General features: G+C 32.8%; 2 protein-coding genes across 3 annotated transcripts in view; one reads left to right on the top strand and one right to left on the bottom strand.

Moving 5' to 3' along the window:
• The window catches only part of LOC145319655 (uncharacterized), a 265,819-nt gene that overhangs the window by 197,580 nt on the left and 42,851 nt on the right, over nucleotides 1–25,388 (top strand). The window lies entirely within an intron of this gene.
• Nucleotides 1–25,388, bottom strand: part of LOC145320170 (uncharacterized) — a 48,736-nt gene that overhangs the window by 3,494 nt on the left and 19,854 nt on the right. The window contains exons 9-29 of the mRNA XM_080162611.1: nucleotides 22,980–23,071; nucleotides 21,821–21,881; nucleotides 21,474–21,514; nucleotides 19,250–19,340; nucleotides 17,885–17,940; nucleotides 17,748–17,786; nucleotides 16,251–16,358; nucleotides 15,005–15,124; nucleotides 14,094–14,148; nucleotides 13,580–13,631; nucleotides 12,941–12,993; nucleotides 9,721–9,795; nucleotides 9,008–9,093; nucleotides 8,479–8,569; nucleotides 7,483–7,522; nucleotides 6,980–7,032; nucleotides 6,635–6,720; nucleotides 5,723–5,801; nucleotides 5,043–5,082; nucleotides 4,524–4,561; nucleotides 359–395 (exon numbers count right to left, since the gene is read on the bottom strand). Of these exons, the coding sequence (XP_080018737.1) occupies nucleotides 359–395; nucleotides 4,524–4,561; nucleotides 5,043–5,082; nucleotides 5,723–5,801; nucleotides 6,635–6,720; nucleotides 6,980–7,032; nucleotides 7,483–7,522; nucleotides 8,479–8,569; nucleotides 9,008–9,093; nucleotides 9,721–9,795; nucleotides 12,941–12,993; nucleotides 13,580–13,631; nucleotides 14,094–14,148; nucleotides 15,005–15,124; nucleotides 16,251–16,358; nucleotides 17,748–17,786; nucleotides 17,885–17,940; nucleotides 19,250–19,340; nucleotides 21,474–21,514; nucleotides 21,821–21,881; nucleotides 22,980–23,071 (1,393 nt within the window). The remainder of the gene's footprint in view (nucleotides 1–358; nucleotides 396–4,523; nucleotides 4,562–5,042; nucleotides 5,083–5,722; nucleotides 5,802–6,634; nucleotides 6,721–6,979; nucleotides 7,033–7,482; nucleotides 7,523–8,478; nucleotides 8,570–9,007; nucleotides 9,094–9,720; nucleotides 9,796–12,940; nucleotides 12,994–13,579; nucleotides 13,632–14,093; nucleotides 14,149–15,004; nucleotides 15,125–16,250; nucleotides 16,359–17,747; nucleotides 17,787–17,884; nucleotides 17,941–19,249; nucleotides 19,341–21,473; nucleotides 21,515–21,820; nucleotides 21,882–22,979; nucleotides 23,072–25,388) is intronic.

The following is a 25,388-nucleotide window of genomic DNA, read 5'->3' as shown; positions in this document are numbered from 1 at the left end:
CGTGTTTTATAAAGCTAAGATTCCCCTTTATTTAGCCCCACAGGGTTAGCCCACTGCAGGCTTAGGTCCTTTAGGGTAAGAACACTACAGGCTTAGGCCTTGTAGGGTTACGCCCCCCCCCCCGCATGGCATTGTCGATAAACAAAAATTATAATAGTTATTTCTCTCATCGTATTATAGACATTTTTCCGCGGAACTTTCTGCCTTCGGCCCATGGGAGCTAAAAAACTGGAATTGATCTTATGATTTTTGTTTTATTATTTATAGAAAGTTATCTAAATTACGATATGATACATGATTTTTCTTAGTAGATAAGTACACTAAACTTTAAAGTATAATAAAATCAAACTGAAAATACCTTCTTTCTCTATATCTTCTTCCATTGTTACATTTTCCTTAATAAAAATATATGAAGTGTATAGCAAAGCTTTACAAAAATTATAAATGTTTGTCCGTCTATAAGAGACGGAATTAGGGTAACTTGATGTAAGTAGATTCTCTGTAACAGTGAGGATCTAGTATATAATTAACGTCGAACGTCTGTTTGTCGTTCATGATACTATACACCATATGTCTATTGTCTATATTATTATTCGTCCCTAGAGGCCTCTAGTGGCATTTAAATGTTTTTTTTATTTTATTTTAAATATCTAATTTGAGAAATAATTTGTCTATGTTACCAGCTGTTAAATTCATGTCTCTACGCAGCGCGACTACCCTAGCGACACTATGCGGCGGAAATATTTCAATTTTTTCGATTTTATTGTGATTTCTCTTGGTACCCTCCCCCAAAATAGTTATAAACCTTCCCGGGACCTATGAGAAGCTACCCTGTTAAGGAGAACCCGATCAGTTTAACGGTTAGCGAGATCCTTCGCTAAAAACAAACAGACAGACAAACATCGTTATACTTTGTATTATAAATGAATAAAGTCACCCAGAAATCAGTAATGTTACGTCATAAAAATGAGTGATTATCCATCTCTTTTTTAGGGGTTTTCTTTCCCACTTCTCCTCTCATCTCCTTTATTTTTATGACGTCACTTGTCTGATTTTTGCGTGACTTTCTCCATTTACCTTTGAAAAGCAAAACTAAGTTTGTTTGCCTGGTATTTACGTAAACATTATATCCGTCACTATAGGGCACATATGTATGTAATGCATAACTTAGGTCCATTAGAAATATAACATAAAACACTTTGTCTATTAAATCTTTGGATCTACTGCAGTTCACGGTAAAATATTGCTGGTAAGCAATATTTCCAAAAAATCTATTAATTTTTAAGGCTGCTAGCTGCCAAACGGATGAACGTACAGATCATGCCCGCACACTGTTATAAACGGCATAAGAAGGCCTACAAATATTTTGGAATAGCCATAAATCAATAATGCATAATTATCTCGCAGTGCAGAGAAATGCGCGAAAAAGACCTATTTTACACGTTTTTTCTTTAGTGAAGCTTTCCCTGTGCATCATTGGATCTTGGCTATTCCAGATTATTTGTAGGCCTTCTTATGCCGCTTAAAATGGTGTGCGGGTATGATCTGTACGTTCAGCCGTTTAGCAGCTAGCCGCCTTTAAAATTCTTGCTTACCAGCAATATTTTACCGTGAACTGCAGTAGATCCTAACTTAGGTCCATTGGAAATATAACATAAAACACTTTGTCTATTAAATCTTTGTTTCTAACTTGACAGAGAGTTCTTTATTGTTGTTTGGATGTACTGACCGACCACCCTAACTATATAAAAGAATCTTTTTTTTTTTAAATAGGCAAAAAATAGATTGTAGAAGAATTATTCATCAATTTACTTGAAAATATCGATATTCAATTATTAATTTAGGAAGGAGGAGGAAGGTTGCATTTCCTGAAAGGGTTCAAAAGCATTTTTTCTTGAAATATTGGTCTTTCTCTCAGGGAAGTAAGGACAATGACGCTCCAAAAATGCCTCTAGGGGCACCTAAGTTGATGGGGGGATGAATAAGACCACACATTTTTTTTATTTTAGTTAATAAGAAAAAGTAAACAAATTTGATAATCTTTTTTGAGTGGGGGGGGGGGGGTATTAACTCCTCCACTTTAAATTTCATTTCTAAAGTTGGTCCTTTTTTCTAGAAGAGATTTCTTCTAGAAAGGTGGTGTTTCCCTCACCCAAAATGATTATACACCTTCGTAGGACCTATGAGAAGCTACATTGTAAAAGAGAATCATAACGGTTCAACGGTTAGCGAGATCCTTTGGTACACACAAACAGACACACACACACAGAGATCCTGTTACTTTATTATGAGGATTACATTCTTATTTCAATAGTTATCATTTCAGCAAGGATAAACTTGTATGCTTATATACAGGATTCTATTTCAGGACATACCTAAATTTTTAGGAATCCATATCAGATAAATGATAAGCGAGATTGTAGAAAACAGCAAGACATCCTGTTACTTTTATATAATGATTGAAAACAAAATTATCCCTTGTGTATGGCAATTTTTTCTAATAAAATGCAGTTGAATTTCAGCAAAGCGTTTGATGTTTCCAGTAGAGGCCTGTAGTCTTTTTTTACAGAAGTGTACCAATCTAATATTTGGCTTTGCTTAGCAGACTTTATGCTGTTATGTTTGGTTAATAAATAATCTTAGAACTAGGCTTTTACTTGCACATTTTGCGTACACTTTGTCGATAGATGTAAAAAATTAGACCTATAATCTAGAAAACTAAAAATCAATTTACCTTTTAAACCGTTTTAAATGCTAAGCTTTTCTATAATTAGGGTAGATCTAATTGTATGTCCGTCTGTACCTAACGAAAGCTCTTATCGTTTGTTTAGGCTGTTAGAATAGTCCTATCCATCTCCTACTTTAGATTTTTTTAACAGTAACAGTTTTAAACGATATGGAATGCGTAGCAACTGTTAATCCATATAAAACAGTCTAATTTGGAACATTTAAAACAATTCATCTGAGATTTGAAACATTGATTTCTAGGACAACAAAGTACAATATTTTAAAGTTCTAAAAATATAAATATGTCCCCTTACAGTATTTGGGCAATTTTGCAACAACTTTATGTACAATTTTGTTTATACCTTTGAATTAAAATTCTGCTTATTAAGTTTTGACACTCTTTTTCTACCGTCGTATATCATAGCTTTAGTTTTATGGAATTTGTCATCCTTGTAATTAATCAAAATTAATCTAAACCTATTTCTTCCGTAAACCTCTATAATGAAAATCTTTTTTAAAAATTTGTTTCTGATAGAAATATCCAGTTTTATTTTCAATGTCAATAATAGTTCAACAATTTATCAATAAACAAGGATGACAACATTTAAAAGTAGCGAAGCACAAAAATTCGTGGATGGGACTGACCGTCATTGATGTTTTCTTCAAGCGACGGGAAATTTTATCTTGATATCTTTAACTGAAAAATTTTTGAAAATCGGACTAAAAACACCAAAGATATGGGGGGAAATGTAAAAAATATAAAATAGCCAAAAACCTGCAAAAAGGCAGTCTGACCTTTATAGTTGTTTTCTTCAAGCGACGGGAAATTTAATTTTGATATCTATAACTGAAAAAAATTTGAAAATCGGACCATAAACATAATGGGGGAAAATGTAAAAAATATATAAATAGCCAAAAACCTGCAAAAAGGCAGTCTGACCGTAGTGAAGCTATACAATCAAGACGTAAACGAACAATGACTCTTTAAAAGTGTCATATTCTAATTAGCAGAATATTGATATGTAAGTTGTAAAATTGTATAAATACAGAATACTGTAAAAGGGTACACTTTCTTTTTTAGGATTTGATAATATAGATGCTTTATAATTTTGAAACTTGTTGTCATGGGAATCATTTTTCCAAGTAAAGTTGAAATTTTTGTTCTACAGTGAAATTTGATTATTCAATCTTATTAGGATTAAGATTACTAGGCAGGAAGGGAGGGGTCATTGGGCTGTTTATTATACTAGTCCCAAAAGTTTTATTATGCAGTTTTCTTATTTGTTGGCTTAACAACTTGGAGGACTATTATCAAATTTGTATTGGTTGGTTCATTAAGATAAGTTTCCAAAAGTTTTAGCCACTAATTGTAATATACAGAAGATATATTTTTTTACATTAATTTATCGGCCATTGTCTTGCTACACTAGCGGATTTGCCCCCTAGAGGCCACTAGGGGCACTCGAGGAGGGGGGAGTTGAATCCCAAACCCCATTTTTTATTTCAGTTTTAAAAAAATAAGAAATTTTTTATTGGGGGGGGGAATTTCTTTCTAGGGGCGATTTCTCTTGGGAGGGTGGTCGTACCCTCACCTAAAATACATAATATAAAATAGTTATAAACCTTCCCAGGACATATGAGAAGCTACCCTGTTAAGGAGAACCGGATCGGTTCACCGGTTAGCGAGATCCACCGGTACAAACATACAAACACATAGACAAACACACAGACAAACATCATGTTACTTTAGTATAAGGATTATAGAGTAGCTTGACTTTATAAAAAAAAATTCCTACCATCATTACTCGTTCAGGCGTCATCAAAATGTAATCATCTAGAAATAATTAAAGCGCTGGAAAGTGTCATGTGTGACGTCATGAAAATACGTCTATTATCTAGCTCTTATTTAGGTGTTTCCTATCCCACTTCTTCTCTCATCCCTCCTTTTTAGACATATTTTTATGACGTTACAAAGGACACTTTCCAGCCCTTCGAAATAATTTAGATTTGTAGATAGACCATTGACATTAAAATTAAGTGAAATAATCTTCCAATTGTAAAAATATAAACAGATGCACGCAGAGAGGAGTTTTATCCACCCTCTGACAAAATTAATTTTTACACCCCCCTAAAACAGGTAATAGGGGAGTCAAGCTAAAAAAGTCACATATACTCCTTAAACTTAAGGGAGGTGTATTATTTGAGTATGTTGATTCTGACAATAAAATAGCACCCCTCCTGTTTATTGAACCACCCTCGATTTTTTGTTTAATTCTTTAATAGTATGTTTTTGTCCATAAAAAGTTACTTTTCACCTTCTTCATATATTTGTTGATTTCTGCACTTTTCCAGCTTCTAAAATGGAGGATTTTAAGAGTCCTTAATATTATCATTTAGCCTCACTGACTTTCCGATATCAAGCTACTTCAGGGAAAAGGGAATGTGATTCTGACAAACAATTCTAACGGAAAATTTACCTACAATCCCCCTCCCCCTTTCCTCTCCTTCTTACCCACCCTTCTTCAATTACATAAAAAAATATATTCACACCTTACTTTTAAAGGTTCCGTGATTTTTTGTGGAATTGATTGTTAGAATAGCTACCCCTGAATTAAGCTGCTTAGATATTTTAGTGGGAAAGAATGAAAACCTCCTTTTGAGGAAACAGATAGATCTTCCCATTAAGTTATGCAAGTTGGAAAACCCCAATTAATTTCAAACTTGAAGATTCATATAACAAAAAGGTATAATCATAAGACATAAATCTGTGGTGGCGTGCACAGTTATTCATCAGGCGGGTGTAAAACCATTATGTGATGTAAAAAATGGGGAAGGCATGCCTGCCTAAGTTAAGGGATGTTGACACTCTCCTCACACCTCAGAGTAATACTAAAGGGTAGATAGATTTTCAACACTAATTTTACCAACGTGTGAATTGAAGAGGTTTGCTATCACTAAAGTGTTCATCCTTGTTCAATGTTCAAACATAAATTACCTGGATTAAAACATCTTTTGATTCTCTAAGTTTTTCTAAACCTCGCTGAGCATATTGTACAAACATTATATATCTCTCTAACTCAAATAGTTAATTAAACTAAAATTTTACTGTAAAAGATGAAAATAAACTGCTGAATTCATCCAGTTTATGCTTATAGAATGGCATTTTTTAAAATTTAGAGCGCTAACTTAAATAGGAGGATAGGTTTTTTTTAAAATAAATTCATAACATGACAATTCCCTTAACTACAATTATCATAACTTGCGACTACGACCCTAGAGGCCTCTATGAGGAGCTTTTTTTTTTGGGGGGGGGGGAGTCGACCACACCCACCTTTCTTTAATTCTCCAAAATTTGATTCTCAAAATTTTTATAAACCTCTTTGTATAATGTATATTGTACAAACATTATATATCTCTCTAATTCAAATTAGTTATTCTAATTTTAAGATATATGTAAAATGTGTAAAAAAAAAATGCGCAATTCACCCAGTTCATGCTTTTCCATTTTGACTTAATTAGGAGGGAAGGTTATTTAAAACCATTAAAAGCATTACTAACATAACAATTATCTTCGCTACTATCATCATCACTAGCACCTACGCCCACTACAGGCCTCTAGAGGCATTTAAGGTGTTTAAAATAGTTATAAACCTTCCCAAGTCCTATGAGAAGCAACATTGTAAATCAGAACCATCGGTTCAGTGGTTAACAAAATCCTTTGTTACACACTCTGTAGTGAGTTTTATTTTGTCTGAAGATAAAGATTTAAGATAATACTGGTCCAAATTAGTGGTAATAATCGGTGAAGCTTTATTAACGTATTGGAGTGGTTTTAGTCTATTTTCCAAACCTAACCCGACCCTCTAGAGGCTAAGGGCGCGGAGTATCCATAAATAACTAAATTCCTTGATTATTATTGTTTTGATCAATCTGATAAGCTTGAGAATTTAAAATTGATTCTTGCGGAGATTGGTTGAATAACATCTGCAGAGCCTAAAGAAAATTTTTATCTTAGAAGTATCAGGATCTGTTTGTCTATCTGTACCAAAGGATCTCGAAAACCGCTGAACCGAAATGGTTCTCCTTGTAGCATATGTAGCTTCACAAAGGTCCTACTTTCGTAAAAGTTCGTAAATCTAGAAAGAGGGAAGAGGATGGGGTAAAGAGGGAGGATGGGGGTAGGTTGATTTTAGCCAGCTACTAAATGTAAGATCCAACTGATAGTGTATCCATTAACACTTTTTTATTTCACCTGTTCCGTAGTATAGAATGAAGACATGTTCCAGCTTTTCATTAATCTGCTATCTAAAATAAAAACAAGAACGATTACCAGCGTAAAAATAAAGTATACCATCCTAATGTAAAAGTATGAGGTTGTTTGTCTGCCAGAGTGTAGATTAAGATCTCGCTAACCGCTAGGGCGATCTGGTTCTACTTTACAGTAAAGCAAAAAATAAATCTTTTGAAGAACTGAAAAATTACAAATAGGTGAAAATATTGTCCAGTATAGCTTCGAAACCGATTAATATCCGCTGGATTAAAATTGGTTCTTAGTCATACTGAAAAATCCTGCATAGAATCGTATTGCCGACAATTTACCACAAACATTAACATGAAATATTATCATTTTTTTAAAATAACAATCGGGGCTAACAAAACTGGTTATAATCTAATAATTTTCACTTTTACTATCCGCGAAAAGTTGTCTATAATGCAATAAATAGTTATTCTAAAATTGAAAAAATTGCGAAATACCTTTGAATTCAGTTGTATTGGCCAGATGATCAAACAAAACCTTAAACAAAAAACGTTGAAGCCATTTATTTTGGTGGGGTAATTTAAAATGAAAATATAAAACTTTTTCACGGATTCATTCGAATCCGGTGGATAGGAACCGGTTCTCATCCATACGAAAAAACTATGTCTAGCATCGTATTATATCCAGCTTTCTACGAATATAAAAATGTACAATCATAAGATTAAAACCAGGTTTTTTAGCCGATGCCTTCAGCACCTCGGGGCTAAAAAAACTGGTTTTAATCTCATAACTGTACTTTCTATATCCGCGGAAAGCTGTTTATAATAATAGAAATAACTATACCTGATTTCTAAAAACTAAATGATGTGAAAAATTCTTTGTTGTTTTTTTGGGGGGTATCTCCACTCATATCTCGTCCTCCTCCCCTCTTTGGACTTATTTGTACTTTTGGAATATGAGACGTGTGAATAAGTAATCAAATAGTGCTTTGTTCGTTGGATGATGTTGTATTTTAACAATGGATATATAATACGTGGATTTTGTGAAGGATAATGTTTTATTTTAACAATAGATATATAATAAGTGGACATTGTGAAGGATTTTCGCATACCACGATAAATTATTTCCCACAGCTGGCTAATATAACGATTCCTCTCACCCCCTCCCATTATGACCTTACTCCATCCCTTCTCCTGACCAAGGAGGAACGTATTAATCAATATCTTAGGACTATTCTAGCAACATAAATTGGAGACAGCGTTAAGTGACACAAAAAAATGACCTTATACAATAAAGTGGACCAATGAGAGGCCAGTATACACTGTAATTGACCAATGGTAAAATTTATACTGGCCTCTCATTGGTTATTTAATATCGTATGACGTAATTTTTTTGGTGCCACTTTAAGTGTATAAATTGACAAAAAAATAATTATCTGCCATAATATCCACAAGTATTTAATATCCATTATTTAAATAGTTTACAAAAATAACCTGATTTATACTCTTGAGTTTTTCATGATTTTGAACAATTGTATTGAGTGCTTGAAGCTGGACATTGTTGGATATTGTATCATTATTTTCCCTTAATTATAATCTTAGGATTGAACTAGATAATTTAATTTCCTTACGTCTATCCTTTGCGGGGCTACCCTATACCCAATTTAACCTAACCTAACCTGAGCTCAAGCAACGAATGAACAAAATAAAAACAAACCCACCCCCTAATAATTTTCAGTTTATTTTAAAAAGAAGGAGGGTGGTGGGGGGGAGGAGGTTCTCATTACTCAACAGGGAACTTTTTGTGAAAGGCCTTGAAATTTAATTTATAAATGATTTCTTTATTATAACTTTTATTTAAATGTTTTATCAAAAATTTCCAGTAGGGATTTGAAACTGATCAATATCTGCTGGATTAAAATCTGTTTTGTTAGACTAGACATTCGTTCCTTCATTTTAATATCTGCAGAAAGCTGTCTATAATAATGTGATGAATAACTATTATAAAATCAAAGCTACCTACCCATTATTAGAGAGAAGATAAACACTTCTAGTCAGTTCAATCATTTCTGTCATACTGTTCTTCAATCTTACTTCACATATATGCTCCTAGAATATGGTCAATTGAATTTGATTGCCGAATGTGTACACAGTTTTTTCATCCTATCTCAATGTTTACTACTAGCTAAAAAAATCAAACTTTCCCCCTCACCCAAAAAAAAAAATCAAAATTTGAATGTGTAAACGATTTATACATTAAACATTCAAAATTTTAATTTTTCAAATTTAGATTTTTTTGGAAGTTTGTAGTTTTTTTTAGCTAGTAGTAAATATTAAGATAGAATGAGGAAACACCGAGGAAACTGTGTACACATTCGGCAATTCAAATTCAACTGACCATACTTGACAATGCCCCTAAGAGTACAAAAATTATCGGGGTTGGGAACATGGAAAAATTAACTTTTCTAGTATGGTTACGAAAACGGTTTATAACCGTTGAATTAGAACCGGTCCTGAGCCATACTGAAAATCCTTTTACTATCCGCAAAAAATTCTCTATAATATGATGCAATTTATAAATTTTTAAAAACCTGCTTGGAAAGGTAAAACAAAATTAACCCCTCACTATCTGGAAATTGTCTGGGGGGATTATGACTCTCTTAAAACTTAAAACCTAATATAACTTTTTAAAATTTGTAAGATTTTTTTGTGGTAAATCTTTATTTGAAATTGTACCTGTTTTGTTAATCTTTGAAATTCTTCTGCCTGTTTCTTGAGCTGATCAATAAGATATCCAGTACTTCCACCACCCTGAAATATTCACATATTTGTATCCAACAGTAGGGGTAATATGGTTTAACATCATTGGGGATGTATACAAATTCTTCCTCCTGTTTCTTGAGCTGATCAATAAGATATCTTGTACTTCCACCACCTTGAAATATTCGCATAATTGTATGATTGTATCCAACAGTAGGGGAAATATGGTTTAACATAATTGGGCATGTATGTAAATTACATCCTACAGACAAACTTTTAATAATGCATGAAGCTTTTTATAGAGCCAAAAAAATGACATCAAGCAATACATATGACCATTGGTAGGCCAATTACTAATTGAAGGCCAGTATATATTTTAATTGACCAATTGTAGGCCAGTAGGACGTCATTTTTGTAGGCACTATAAAAAGCTTCCATAATGCATTTGTCCTACCGCTGCATGCTGCAAGGTTTACGGTCATTACCGCTAGGGGCGAGGCTGGTTTCTATGGCTCTGTAAGGTCAGATCTAACAACTAAGGGGAAAAAATGTCTCCTTTTCTGTCAAAACACAAAGGTTATTATAATAAAACACCCAATAAAAAATCAATACTAAATATTATGCGACTATTTAGGGCCTAGGCATTTCCCCTACTATAAATTACATGTGCATGATTTAGCAGCAATCTTAACGTTTATAGTATGGTACTCGAACCTGACAGCACACCGACAAGTTAAAAATTACGCTAATTACGTTTCACTACCTGTGCATTTGAATGTTTATAATTTTTTTATTTACTTTTGATTTCACGCACCAGACATAGCAGAATAATTACTATTTCAATCAATAAAGGGAGGAGTAGGTTGCGCTAGAAATCCGTAAAGTTTGTGAGTTTTATGTTAAAAACAGTAGTAAAAATTTATGTTAACTTTAAAAAAATTGTCTATAGTTCTTATCAATAAGAAATGCACATATTTTGTGAATATTATCGTTCTACTACTCTTTTTAAGCCTTAAAACTCACATCTTTACGGATTTTTAGCGCAAACTACTCCTCTCTTTGTCCAAAATGTGACCTCATTTTTGTCCTACTAATTACACATTGATGCATATATAACTATGCATTCAGAACTATATTCAAAAAAAATTTCCCCACAGAAATATGTATTATGTATGTACCAATTCAAAGTAACTTTGCATATGTAGTTTCCCATTTTCTTTTAAAATACCACTCAACCGGGCCCCTATCCTAAAAGAGGACATTGGACGTAAAAATGCTGAGATGGATCTTTAAATAATTTAGTGGTGAGCCGAGCCAGATCTGCCTCGAGGTAAGCCACAGCTACTGCTAAAAACATTGGTCTTTAAAAGATTTAAGGGTGGTGTGCCCAGATTGCTAGCAACACTTAATAAAATATCCATACATGAAGGTAAAATTTTATAACTTAAAAATTTTTATCGCAAGTCAAGTTTTAAGTCAGTTGGGACATTTTACCACGTAGCTCCCTAACTATATGCAGCAGAGGAATCGTTCTTATGTTTCCAAAAAATACACTTCATAGAGATTCTAACGGTATGCGTAACATTTTTCTACTATTAATACAAGCCGCGCAATTTGAATTTTAAAAATCTACGCATTTTTTTGCTCACCCTTTAACAATATATAATTTATTTATTATTGCCGGTGAGGCGTAGGCGAGCCACTTGATGAGCCGGATCACCAATGCCATTTCGATTAAAAGATAGATATGAGGTAAGCCACTTTCAAAATCGGCTTGCTTGTGGCATGGCTCGGGCAGATTGGTATTTTAAAGATCCAGCTCTGGTAACCAAAGTTCAAAGTTCAAAGTTCAAACTATTACAAAAAAAACCAATCGCCCATAATTTTCATTATTAATCCCACAATTTTGGTTCTAATTTTGGTTTGGGTAAATTTAACAATATTGATTTGTGAATCTACTCACCTCTCCAGAGCGTTACAGCTCGAGACCGAGCCAATGAGGAGAATTTTACCCTACCAGGAAAGTGCATATTATACTTCAAAACAAAATTTTTTTTCAACAAATGATAAAATCGTCTTAAATGATTGAAATCTTGAAGATTGACCCCATAATATCAAAGTGTTTATAGAAAGGTATTTACATGCCTGCCCTATCAAAAACTTTAAACATTATGGAGTCTATCTCCAAGATTTCAAGTACTTAAAACGGTTAAAATTATAAGCAATTGGTGTTTTGCGCCCTTCATTTCTGTCATAATGTCTCAAGAACCTCCATTCAGAAAGAGAGGGGTAGGTTTCTGGTAAAATCCGTAAAGGTGTGTGTTTTAAGGCTTAAAAATAGTAGTAGAACGATAATATTCACTAAATATGTATATTTCTTCTTGAAAAGAACTATAGACAAATTTTTTTTAGAAAGGTTACATAAATTTTTATCGTTCCTCTACTGTTTTTTTTACTTATAACACATAACCTTTACGGATTTTACCAGGAACCTACCCCTCTCTTAGTTCCGAGGTTATCTCATATGAAATCCTTAAAATAATTTTTAACAATGATTAATTTAACTTAGTAATGACCTGATAGGTATCATACTCATTATCTGGGAAGTTACCGAATAATATAGTTTCAATAAATATTTTTTCCCGAAAGATGCAGAAAAAAAAACTTGAAAGGAAATAAAAACTATTTGAAATTCATATTTTGCCAAATATTCTGGAAACTTATTTTTTCTTTTTTACAAATTTAGGTAACTGCATTATAAAACAGGAAAAAATATTTTTTTTTCTTTTAAAAAATATAACTTTAGAATGTTTAATAAAACTAGGCGATTTAACTTTTTTTTTGTAAAACGGCGGTTCTACAACGACATTGGTTTATTATTAACTAATAAAAGGTCGACTTGGCTTACAAATGACTTTTAAAACATCTACGGCTTACGAAAAAAATCTGGTAGAAAGAATTAATTATTCTTCAGATGCTGATTGTCTAAAAAGTGGCAGCTGTATTAGCATCTTTTTATGGAGGAAAAAACATGATAGTGCTGCTAACGGCATCTTCAAATGCTAAATAATCATAATTAATAAACTGATTTAATTTTATGGAAGCTTTACATAGGTAAAAGAATGGTTTTAGGCTTTTTTTCTTCTTACCCCTTCGAAATCAGAGCCCCTAGATGCTCTATATAACATGTACTTACATATTTAGCTTCATTTTCACAATCAGTTAGTCTTCTTTTCAGTCCTTCAATATCTAAATTACATAGAAGACGTAGTATTTATGTACATAGTATCTTTTAGGATTTTTAAAACTTAACAGTATATAAAGAATATATATTAATCATCAATCTAGTACGTAAACAGAATTACGAACATTTCCTAGGTATAGAAGAGCAACACTGCTAACAATTATGCAGACCCCCAACCATTTAGGAGGGGGTATTTACCCCCCAAACAATTTTGGGGGGGTAAATACCCCTCCGAAAAATAAAAAAATCCCTAACAAAAATTTTTTTTCGCGCTTTGCTCGCATTTTTAATACTAAATATTTAATAAAATTCAAATTACCCCCCCCCCCCCCCCAAAAAAAAAGTTTTACCCTGGGGGTAGATTTTACCCCTGCCAACAGATTTAAGGGGGTGGTAATTACCCCACCCCCCAAGCAAATTTTACCCCCTTCAAAAAAAAAGCTTGGACGCCCCTGCACCACCTCATAACTATAGAACTTCAAAATGACCCCTTCATCCATGGGCGCTTTACACCACAAGCCGAGGAGTATGTTCAAGGTGACCAGATCTCAGATATTTGCAAGCATGTAATAAATATGGATATATCCTTACTTGGTAAAGATTGATACCAGCTCACCAAACCTCCACATTCATCTTTTAATGCCTGTAGAAATTGTTGAAAGAATTAGTCTCAAAAAAGAATATTTTCTTTTGTTTATAAGATAACAGCATGCCCCTGAGTTTAAAAGAGAATGTAAGAAGCCTAAGTAGTATAAAATGATGGATCGATCTCTTTAGGTATTTTTTCCTAACCTAACCTTATTACTTGCAAACTACCAGTACAATGGTACATGGCTTACCCCCGCAGGGATTAACAATAATTTTATTTCATCATATTAAAGCAGGTTATAGTTCATAAACAAAAATGACGCAATACAATACAAATGACCAATGATAGGCCAGTATACATTGACTAATGGTAAAATGTAAACTATGATTGGTCATTTTTATTGTATGACGTCATTTTTTTAAAGGCACTATAAGCTGCTTTCATTTTTGTGCTACAAATACAATATTCTATTGCAAACCCTGCAGGGCAAAATAAACCCTATCCTAAACCTGTTACCTGCAAGCTACCAGTACAATGACCCATTGCTGAATGTACACTAACTAAATTTTGTCTTAAAAACAAGATTATTAAAGATCTGAGGTGGATTCTTTTAAAATTTGCCCCACTAATCGCTTAGTGGGGCAAAATTGTTTTCGTGAAAAATCCACAAAATCACATTAGAAATCTACAAAAATTTAACAATTTATGAACATAAGATTTTATTTATTTTTTGTAGTTTTTTTTTATATCTATAGTTTAGTAGTGCTATAGGGAAAATGTGATTTTCTCGGCTGCTATTTAAGTTTACTGCTGATTCTTTTGTGAAGATATCCCTAACCGAAGTGCGTCCAGTATACAGCTTAAATGGTCTGTCAGATATACTACAAAAGAAATTTTGATGTGTAAAGGTTTCGTGATCTTTTATTATATCTAACTATCCTATTATATAAAGTTGTTAAGCTGTTTTTGTCTGTAGCGTATTATCTCCCTAATCGCTAAACCGATATGGTTCTCCATTACAGTGAAGCATCTTATTGGTCCAGGGAAGGTTTTTAGATATTTGGGTGAAGATTATTTCCACCATCCTAACTAAAAATCAACCCCCCCAATTTTTTTTTACTTTTTCTTTTAAAACTCTAAATTAAAATGAAGGGAGGGTCGTTTTTTCTCTCTCCAACCTTAAGTGCCCACAGAGGCACCTAAGAGGAGTAGCTGTTAGTTAATATATATACTAGCGGCTTCGCCCCTAGCCTCTAGGGGCTTTGCCCCAAGAGATGATAAAAAAAAGTTAAGGTGAAATTCGTAAAAAAATAAGAATATCTAAAATAAGGATATCTTTATAGGTGTTCCTTAATATGCACTAAAATTTAGAAATAGAATACAAGTGTAAGTAAATATCTAAACCTGTAATTTTATAACAACATTACCTTAGATTGACTGTGATTTGTTTCAGATCATTTATACCATCATGAACTCTGAATATTCTTGTTAATAGGTAGGTCAAGAATTTGGACACTTTTTTCAATACCACGGTGAATTGATATATCCTAAAAAGATAGAATATTCAATTACTTTAAATAATACCAGCAGCTTCGCCCCTCGTATCTAGGGGCTTTGCCCCAAGAGGTTTGATCAACCTAATTTTTGTGTTTTTTTAATTTAAAAAGAAAGAAAAAATATTTTGGGGGGGGGGGTAGTTTACCCCCTCTTTTTAATTTTAGTTTTAAAAATAAAATTTTTTTTTTTGGGGGGGGGTGCCTAAAACCATCACAGGATCAGTAGGTGTATTCCCTGAAGAGTAGAGCCCAATCGGTTCAGTGGTTACTGAGATCTTAAGACAGACAGACAGACATTGTACTACTTTGTATTATAGATTACTATAAATAAACTGACAGTATTATTTTCGTGAGAGATTCTTCGTAAAGAACATAAATTTAGAAAATTCGAACAGGCAGGAAATGTTCATAATTTTAAAAAAAGTGGGGCTTTTTGACATTTTTGTTAATAGATAGGTCAGGAATTTCGACACTTTTTTTCAGTACCACGGTGAATTGATAGATCCTTAAAGATAGAAAATTTGGGCATAGTCCTTTTTGTGACAACGCCTCTTAAGGGGCTTTCGTCGTAATTTCACAGTATCTTTTACCCTATTTCTAGCCTCTGTGGGGCCAATTGCATAACCCTGCGGGTAAATCATCTAATTTAACCTAACCTAAAATGCAAAAATTTACATAAAAACACCCAAAGGCTAACACCCCCCTGACGATTAAATCATATCTCTCTTGTTGGATGTAGTACTACCCCCTGGGCCCTCCCCCCACTTGATATTCAGTAGCCCATCCATGGCAAAACCCTTAGCAAGCCACTGTTTAGAACCAAGAGTTTAATTTAAAAAACAAATTTCATGGCAAATAGATAGATTCATAGATAGTTAGATAGATAGACAGAATTATAGATAGATAGACAGATTTCTAGATATACAAACAGAATTATAGACAGATAGACAAACACTTTAAAAGTGTCGGACTGATTATGATGTAAAAAAAAATAAGCCAATGAGAGGCCATTACTGACCAATGGTAAAATTTATGGTGGCCTCTCATTGGCTAATTTTTTTTTACGTCATGATCAGTCCGACACTTTTACTGTGTTCCAGATAGACAAACATCATACTTAGTTGTACATTGGTACTGCTCCAACTGAACGTTTCTCAATTGAGTTCTGTGCTGTTCCATTTGGTCCATACATGTTCTTAGCTTCTCATTACATTCCATGTCAAATCTTTAAATAATATGTGAGGTTAGGTTTTTAAGGCTCAAAAAGCCCCGGAAGGTTAATGGCTCAGTTATTAGTTTATCACCTACAAATTTCTGTCAAAAATGAAGATATTTTAAGACCCTATACAAAATGGGAAAATTTTTTGCCGAAACATCCTGAATGACGAAATTTTAAAATAGACCATTAATATAATCTGACGTCATCGGCCAAAAGTTTTTAAATTATTCAATTTTTTAAAGGCACTATAAGAGCTTTGTCAACAATTTGGTCAGTATTGAAATTTCTGTACTAAATGCCTTGATTTAAACGTGATGTCGCAACCTGTTTTTTTAGGTCCCAATAAATGTTAATGAGTTTGTCTGTCTACACTGATTTGAAATGTAGTTTAGTTGACCTTAAAAATAGTTGTTTACAATGATGAAAAGGAACTTAATTCCATACCTCTGGTATAATTACAGATAAAATTCTTATTTTTCATAGTAAACAGCTAATTCTTTCGGCTTTATTTCCAAAAAGTTGTGTATATTACTAAACAATTGTTTAAAAGTGTATTTTCTTAAATTTTAAAAACGATTTTTGTCACTCGCTGGAACATAGTGTATAAGAGCTTTGTCAACAATTTTGTCAGTATTGAAGTTTCTGTACTAAATGCCTTGATATAAACAAACTTTTTGATGCCCAACCTTTTTTATAGGTCCCAAATGTAAATGAGTTTGTTTGTCTATAGGTAAAATCATGTTTCCATACTTTACTACCATTGTAAGCTGCTTGACATATATACATATATTTTTAAGAGTCTTATAGCCTACAACTTACCTATATGTAGGCTATAACATGGCATTTTGACCAGGAAGGGAGGGGATATTAAACTATAAATAACACTGATACCCAATGTTTAGTAACCACCTTGTGTTATTTATTAGCTCGAAACTTTGGGTACTTTTATAAAACTTTGATTAGTTGGGCCAAAACTTTTATTGTCCAACCTTTTTAACCAATAATTATAACCTACAGAAGGGGTAAATTTATCTATTAACATAAGAGATGCTCTGTTCATGTATATCATTTCACCTTTAAAATACATTATCCTATTATATAAAGTAGTAAGCGTTTTTTTTGTCTGTCCCAAAGGATCTCGCTAACCGCTGAACCGATATTGTTCTCCTTTACAGTGAAGCTTCTTTTAGATCATGGGAAGGTTTTAAACTATTTTTGGGAAGGGTGTCTTCAACCCCCTCCCCCCAAAAAAATATTTTTTTACTCTTTTGAACTCAAGTTTAAAATGGGATGAGGTCGACTTTTCCCCCTCCTACCTTAAGCGCTCCTAGAGGCTTCTAGGGGCGTAGCCGCTAGTTGAAAAATAAACCAATAGTAGCTTTAAACTTTACTTACTTTAGTCTGTTTTTAATCTTTTGTAGCTGTACTCGAAGCCTTAAGCAATTTTTAAAATTATACATTTAATCAATTAATTAGATAAAATTGTAACATTTTATACTATGTAGGTTTAAATTAATATAAAATGATTTTACCCATCAATTCTAATTTTTTCATCTTCAGTCTTTTTACTCAAAGCAAGATGAACATTCTAAAACATTACTTTCTAATTCTAAACTTTACCAAAACTTAATAATTATATTCCTGGAGAATTAGGCACAATTATGAAAGCAAAGAAATCCCATGTTCAAGACTTTTAGTGAAAGAATGTCCAACCATATTACGTTAATGTATTTCAGTAATTTGAAACAGATTTAATGTTTTTTAAAAGCGAAGCTTTTCTATAATTAGGGTCGGTCCGTACGTCCGTCAGAGATAGTTAGCGTTTTTTCGTTAATTTAGGCATGTTAGAATTGTCCTATCGATTTCAAACTTTGCATGATGATTCCTGTAGTAGTTAGGTAAGATTTAGAAAGCGTAGCAACTCTATAATCATTACCAGAATGTCCGTATGTCCATTTTAAACATGTTGATTTTTCTACTTTTTTAACAACAAATATTTATGTGATCTAATTATCCGTTTGATCTGATTTTTGGTATATTGATTCCTGGGACAACAAAGTATAATGTAATAAGCGAAGCAACTCTATAATCAAGTCCTAAAAATGTAAGTATGTCAATAAACCCTATCCTGAATCAAGCAGTTTTTCAACAAATTTACTTACAATTTTGCTTTGACTCTTATACATTTATATTATGATTATTCAGTTCTGACACTATACAAGTGTTAATGTCTGTTTGTCCTACCGTTTCAGTGCTTTGCTTTTATGGATGTTGTCATCCTTGTTTTTTTTTCAAATTTCGAGGGGGTAAAATTTAGGAGTTGTAAACACCCCCAACCCCCCTTTTAACATATATAATTCATCATTCAATGTTTGTTTATGTTCGTTTGTCTGGCCGCCTGAATTGTTAATCATCGCTCTTATGATGTAGTTCATCCTTATTCTTTAAAATTTCGGATCTACTGGAGTTCACGGTAAAATATTGCTGGTAACGAATATTGCAAAAATCTATGAATTTTAAAGGCTGCTAGCTGCCAAACGGCTGAACGTACAGATCATAACCGCACACCATTTTAAGCGGTATAAGAAGGCCTACAAATAATCTGTAATAGCCAAGATCCAATGATGCACAGGTAAAGCTTCACTGAAGAAAAAACGCATAAAATAGGCCTTTTTCGCGCATTTCACTGCACTGCGAGATAATTATGCATTATGGATTTATGGCTATTCCAATTTTTTGTAGGCCTTCTTATGCCGCTTAAAACAGTGTGCGGGCATGATCTGTAAGTTCAGCCGTTTAGCAGCTAGCAGCCTTTAAAATTCATAGATTTTTGGCAATATTCGTTACCAGCAATATTTTACCGTTAACTGCAGTAGTTCCAAAATTTAAACGTTTACCTGAAGATTTTTCTCAACATTGGCTGATTTTGTTTGAATTTTCATAAGAACTGATCTTAGCTTTTCATTTTTTGTTGCTAGACTTTCAACTAATTATCATACAAATTAAGATGTTATAAGGGCCGTAAATGAGAAGAATATATATATATATATGATACTAGTAGAATAATAGCCTAAAACCATCAAAAGGCTAAAATCTAAAGATAAAGAAAGCCTGAAACCAATCAAGCATAAATATGAAACTTCTCTAAAAAGGGGAACTGCATTAGTTCAGTAGTTTTGAAACCTTAAGCTTTAAACATAAAAAAATATATAATAAGATATGAAAATGTGTGTGTGTGTGTTTTCTATATTTATTGATATAAGGTATATAAATTTATTACACTAGATAGTCCTAGGACAAACGCAGGAGTCCCAACCTTCGGAGTGGACACTTAACCTAACCTAACCAATTTTACAGGTATTTTAAATGCCTAACACAGCGGGGAGCTTATTAGAACCTATCATATCCTGGAACCGGTAGAAGCTTTTGATTGTCTAATCTTTCTATATTTATTAGAATTTTAATCTTTTTGGTTCCAGGATAAATATACCCCCCCCCCCCCCACAACCACCTTAACGACATTAACGACAGTGTGTATTATTTAATTTAAGACACTTTAATGTTTAGATCCAAAAATAAATTAGAATTTATTATTTTAGATCCAAAAATATATTAGAATTTAAAATGTAAAAGTAAGAAAAAGAAAAATGCTGGTTCTCTTTTGCAGGGATACAGGAATTGTATTTCAGTAATAATTTCACTGTAAAATAAGTTAATTTTTTACTTTTTAACAAAAAATATTTCATATGATATAATTGTCTTATTCATCTGATTTTTGGAGCAATATTTCCTACAACAAGAAGGTACAAAATTTTAAGCGAAGCATCTCTATAATCATGTCCTAAAAATGTAAGTGTGTCCTCAAACAGAATCCTGTATTTACGCAATTTTGCAACAAATTTTTGTACAATTTTGTTTAGACTTACAAATCAATGTTCTGCTTATTAAGTTCTGACACTCTACTAGAGTTAATGTTCGTTTGTCCTTCCTTCTGATTTTAGAGCTGAACTTTATTGATGTTGCGTGCCTGCTTGCTGTCGCGGAGGTATCAGGTTTGAGTCTGGTTAACACCACGTCATACTAGAGACATAATGCTGCTATGTCTGGCATGTGACACTAATAGTAAAGGGGTAATGCCTTGGCCCATAAAAAGGCGCAACTCATTACCATACACAGTTCAGACAAAGGGTTGGTTGTCTTCTTGGATGTTACTATAGATGAGCACAAAAAATGGGGTATTCCTATCCAGTATAAATGATGACCTATCGGTCCATCATTTATTCTAGGGTAAAAAATATTCATTCCTAAACAAAAAACTGGATAGGAATATCATTCTCATTTAAACAAAAACTCATTTTTATGCTAAAATGTGGTTTAATTTTGGTTTTTAAATTTCATTTATTTCCCTGGTATCATTTTTCTTTCATTTAGTAATTAATAAAAATTCTAAAATCTTAAAAAAAAAATTTAAAATCTTCTAAAATCTTCATGGATATAAATGATGTTACCGGGGAAATAAATGAATATTTACATCCACTATTTAAGGGGTCGTTTATATGGGAATGGAAAGAGAATCTCGCCCCAACGAGGTAACGATAATAAATTTATCTAACATATTTATTGTTCTACTGACCTCCCTGCATCCCTGCATTCTCCATGTTGTGAATAATTAAAAATGTAAAAAGTTAATGTGTCTAAAAACATTTCTTTAATTTTATCCAGAGTTCTCGTTCTTTGCATTCAGGCTTTTTAACTTTTAACAAGGAACACAACATACATAAGTAGCAAAGCACAAGAATTAATATACAAATAGACAAAATTAGTTATTGAGCAGAGCTGGATCTTTAAATCATTTCAATGGTGTGCTAAATCACGCACCATTGAAATGATTTAAAGATCCAGCTCAGATGTTTAGTGATGTATAAAATAAATGTATACCTAGAAAATAAAAACCAACAGGCAACAGAAATAGTAAGAGTAAGGGGAATGCCTTGGCCAAAAACAAATAGAACCTCCAGACAAAGGTTATCCAATCAAAAGGGTTTGTTGCAAAATATTTTTATTTACATAGGTATCCTATCCCTACTACGATTAAACTTAATTGTCTTAATTTATATTCCTTGATTTGATTTGTGTTGCAGGGAGGAATTACATTCTGAGATCTGATAGTGTACACAGATAAACAATCCTTATATAAAAGTAACAGGATATCTGTCTGTGTTTTTCAGCTGTTGTTGGGGGGCAACACATCGTAAAATTGCCGACCTATCCATTTGCCCCCCAAATATTATCTTAGATTTATTTTGCTGGATATAATACGATGTTAGACATAGTTTATTCATATAGATGAGAACCGGTTCTTATCCACCGGATTCGAATGAATACGAGAATACTTTTTTTTCTATTTTCTTCGAGTCTTAGCAGAGCGTAGTTTTGATTTTAATTATCTGTATTCCTGCACTGCACACCTTAGTCTGATGTTCAGATTTATAAGTTGATTCAACTGTGCCGAGTCCAGACATTACAGAACTAAAATATATGTAAATGGATATAGAAATATGTGGACATTGTGACAGATTATCCTGAGCTGGAACTTTAAATCATTTTAGTGGTGAGCCAGATCGGGTTAAGCCGAATTTCAGTCAATCACAGCGCGGCATTTCATACAATGCTGTGCTCTCATTGGTTGAAAGTTGGCTCACCCCGATCTGGCTCACCACTAAAATGATTTAAAGATCCAGCTCTGATAAAATGATTCTCTTTATCCCCCTGATGACTCTACCCTATTTCTGACCATGGAGTATAGATGTATAGTCCAGACAACCACCTGGCCCAGGTAGTTGGCACCTTCTGCTGGCAAATTATTTTCTGTTCTTTTGCAGTGACTTGGCTGTGTTTATATTCCGACGCTATAGGTTGATATTCAAATTCAAAGACCCAATTGAAAGTCGACAAAGGCTCCCACTCCTTGGGTAGAGTTACATATTGCTCGTGTCCCTCTATTCTTTAATTTTAAACAACAATTAATATTCCTTTTTAAAAGCGAAGCTTTTCTATAATTAGAGTCCGTCCGTCCGTACGTCCGTAACGGTTAGCTTTTTTCGTTAATTTAGGCATGTTAGAATTTTCCTATCGATTTCAAACTTTTCATGGTGATTCCTGTAGTAGTTAGGTACGATTTAGAAAGCGTAGCAACTCTATAATCATTACCAAAATGTCCGTACGTCCATTTTAAACATGTTGATTTTTTTACTTTTTTAACAAAAAATTTTTATGTGATCTAATTTTCTGATAGATCTGATTTTTTGTATACTGATTCCTGAGAAAACAAAGTACAACATTATAAGCGAAGCAACTCTATAATTCAAAATTAGCAAAGTCCTAAAAATGTAAGTATGTCCATAAACATTATTCTGTATCAAGCATTTTTTAACAAATTTACTTACAATTTTGCTTCGACTCTTATACATTTATATTCTGATTATTCAGTTCTGACACTATACAAGTGTTAATTGTCCGTTTGTCCTACCGTTTCTGTGCTTCGCTTTTATGGATGTTGTCATCCTTTTAAAATAATAAAATGATCTTTAAACTTTTCTAAATCATCCCCCCCCCTAAAAAAAATACCTTAATTTTGCATCTAATGATTGTAAGGTAGTTCTTTGTTTCTTTATTTTCTCATCTTTTATCTTTAAGTTCTTTGTTTGACTGGTGACAACCTAAAAATCAGGCATAATGCTACTGTCAATAGGGCTCGGCAGGCATACTACTATTATTAGGGCTCGGCAGCCACGCACAATTTATTTTTCTGCAGCTTCGTAGTGGGTGATGCGCTGCTGCTGTAATTTACACAGAGAGAGAGATAGAGGGGACATTCTAATATTATACTGGTACCCAAATTATAATTAAGTTATATTATTTGTTAGCTCATAAACTTTGGGTACATTCAATTAATTTTGGCTCAGCTAGTAGTGTCTCAACTTTTTAATCTGAATAATTTTAATCGACAGAAAGAGTAGTTTTGTTTAAGGAATGCATTTTGATTTATTGTCCATTGTCTTAACCCTTAAAATCCCTAGCTACATAATTAGTAGATTTATTATCAATGAATTTAATCTAAACAAGGATGACAACATCCATAAAAGCGAAGCTCTGAAACGGTAGGACAAACGGGCATTAACACTTGTATAATGTCAGAACTGAATAATCAGAATACGAATGTATAAGAGTCAAAGCAAAATTTAAGTAAATTTGTTGAAAAACTGCTTGATACAGGATAATGATTATGGATATACTTACATTTTTAGGACTTGATTATAGAGTTGCTTCGCTTATAATATTGTACTTTGTTGTCCCAAGAATCAGTATACCAAAAATTAGACCAATCGGATAATTAAGTCACATACAAATTTGTTGTTAAAAATGTAAAAAAAATCAACATGTTTAAAATGGACGTACGGACATTCTAGTAATGATTATAGAGTTGCTACGTTTTCTAACTCGTACCTAACTATTACAGGAATCACCATGCAAAATTTGAAATCGATACGACAATTCTAACATGCCTAAATTAACGAAAAAAGAAATTTAAAAAAGTAAAAAAATCAACATGTTTAAAATGGACGTACGGACATTTTGGTAATGAATATAGAGTTGCTACGCTTTCTAAATCGTACCTAACTACTAAAGGAATCACCATGCAAAATTTGAAATCGATAGGACAATTCTAACATGTCTAAATTAACGAAAAAAGCTATCCGTGACGGACGTACGGACGGACGGACGGACCGACCCTAATTATAGAAAAGCTTCGCTTTTAAAAAGTAATGATTACAACAAAAGTAAAATAATAAAAATATAGGATTAATTCCAGTTTTGTTGGCTACAAGGGACCAAAGTCCCGGGAAAATAAAACTTGTAATAATTTTATTTTATCATTTTATCTCTAATCATTTGTAAAAAAATGTCTTTAATACGATATTGAGATACGATACAGGATTTTTCAGTTTTGCTGGTTCTACAGTGTTTTTTTTATGAGAACTTTTTTGAAAGCAATTTTACCCTACTTATAGTTATCAGAATTTAATGATTAACGGCTTATTTTCTTCGTTTTTTATAACCATTTATAGAACATCAAAAACATATTTCAGTTTTTATTTTAAAAGTACAGTAAAATCTAAAATTCAAAACTTAGGTGTCAACATCTAAAAATGGTTTCAGCGCATTTTTCTTAAGCTCAAATCTTCTACCCTTTGCAAGAAAAAAATTGTATTTTCAGTAGTCGACTTTGGGGGGCCAGTACACTCCCTGGTTGAGATATGGCCTTCAAACTTTGATATGTTCTATGTCCTCAAGAGTATCTGTATCAATTTTTAACTCTGTATCTCAACTTTGAAGCGTTTTGCAGCCATTCTTTCAAAGGGTAGAAGATTTGAGCATGAGAAAAATGCGCTAAAACCATTTTTAGATGTTGACACCTAGGTTTTGAATTTTTGATTTTACTGTACTTTTTAATAAAAACTGAAACATTTTATGTTTTATAAATGGTTATAAAAAACGAAGAAAATAAGTCATTAATCATTAAATTCTGATAACTATAAGTGGGGTAAAATTGCTTTCAAAAAAGTTCTCATAAAAAAAACACACTGTAATTCAGCGGATGTTATCAGTTTCGAAGCTATACTAAAGAATATTTTATAAAAGAATGTTTTGTCTATAAAGAAAATAAAGAATTAGGTAATAAGTATTGTTTGATTAAATTGTTTAAAGCAGGGCTTTCATTCAGTTAGGCTGGTCTGTCTGGCTTTAACGGATAGCTCTTTAGTCCAAAACATAAGGATTTCTATGACAATAAGATATAAGAACTCTGTAAATAAAACTAGGAAGAATCATTTTGATTATTTTTTATCATTTTAAGTTAATCTGTATGATTATTTTATTTTTGTAGCGAAACTACTCTATAATTTACTTTGTCAGTCAGTCCGTCAGTCAGTCAATCCGTAACGCTGTAAGAGAAATGTGATTTTCTCAGATTCT

The sequence above is a fragment of the Acartia tonsa genome, chromosome 5, assembly GCF_053477335.1.
Source record: "Acartia tonsa isolate MP-2025a chromosome 5, ASM5347733v1, whole genome shotgun sequence".
Lineage (NCBI taxonomy): Eukaryota > Metazoa > Arthropoda > Copepoda > Calanoida > Acartiidae > Acartia > Acartia tonsa.
The sequence above is the reverse complement of the archived record's forward strand: the minus strand, read 5'-3'. Positions and strand labels throughout refer to the sequence as shown.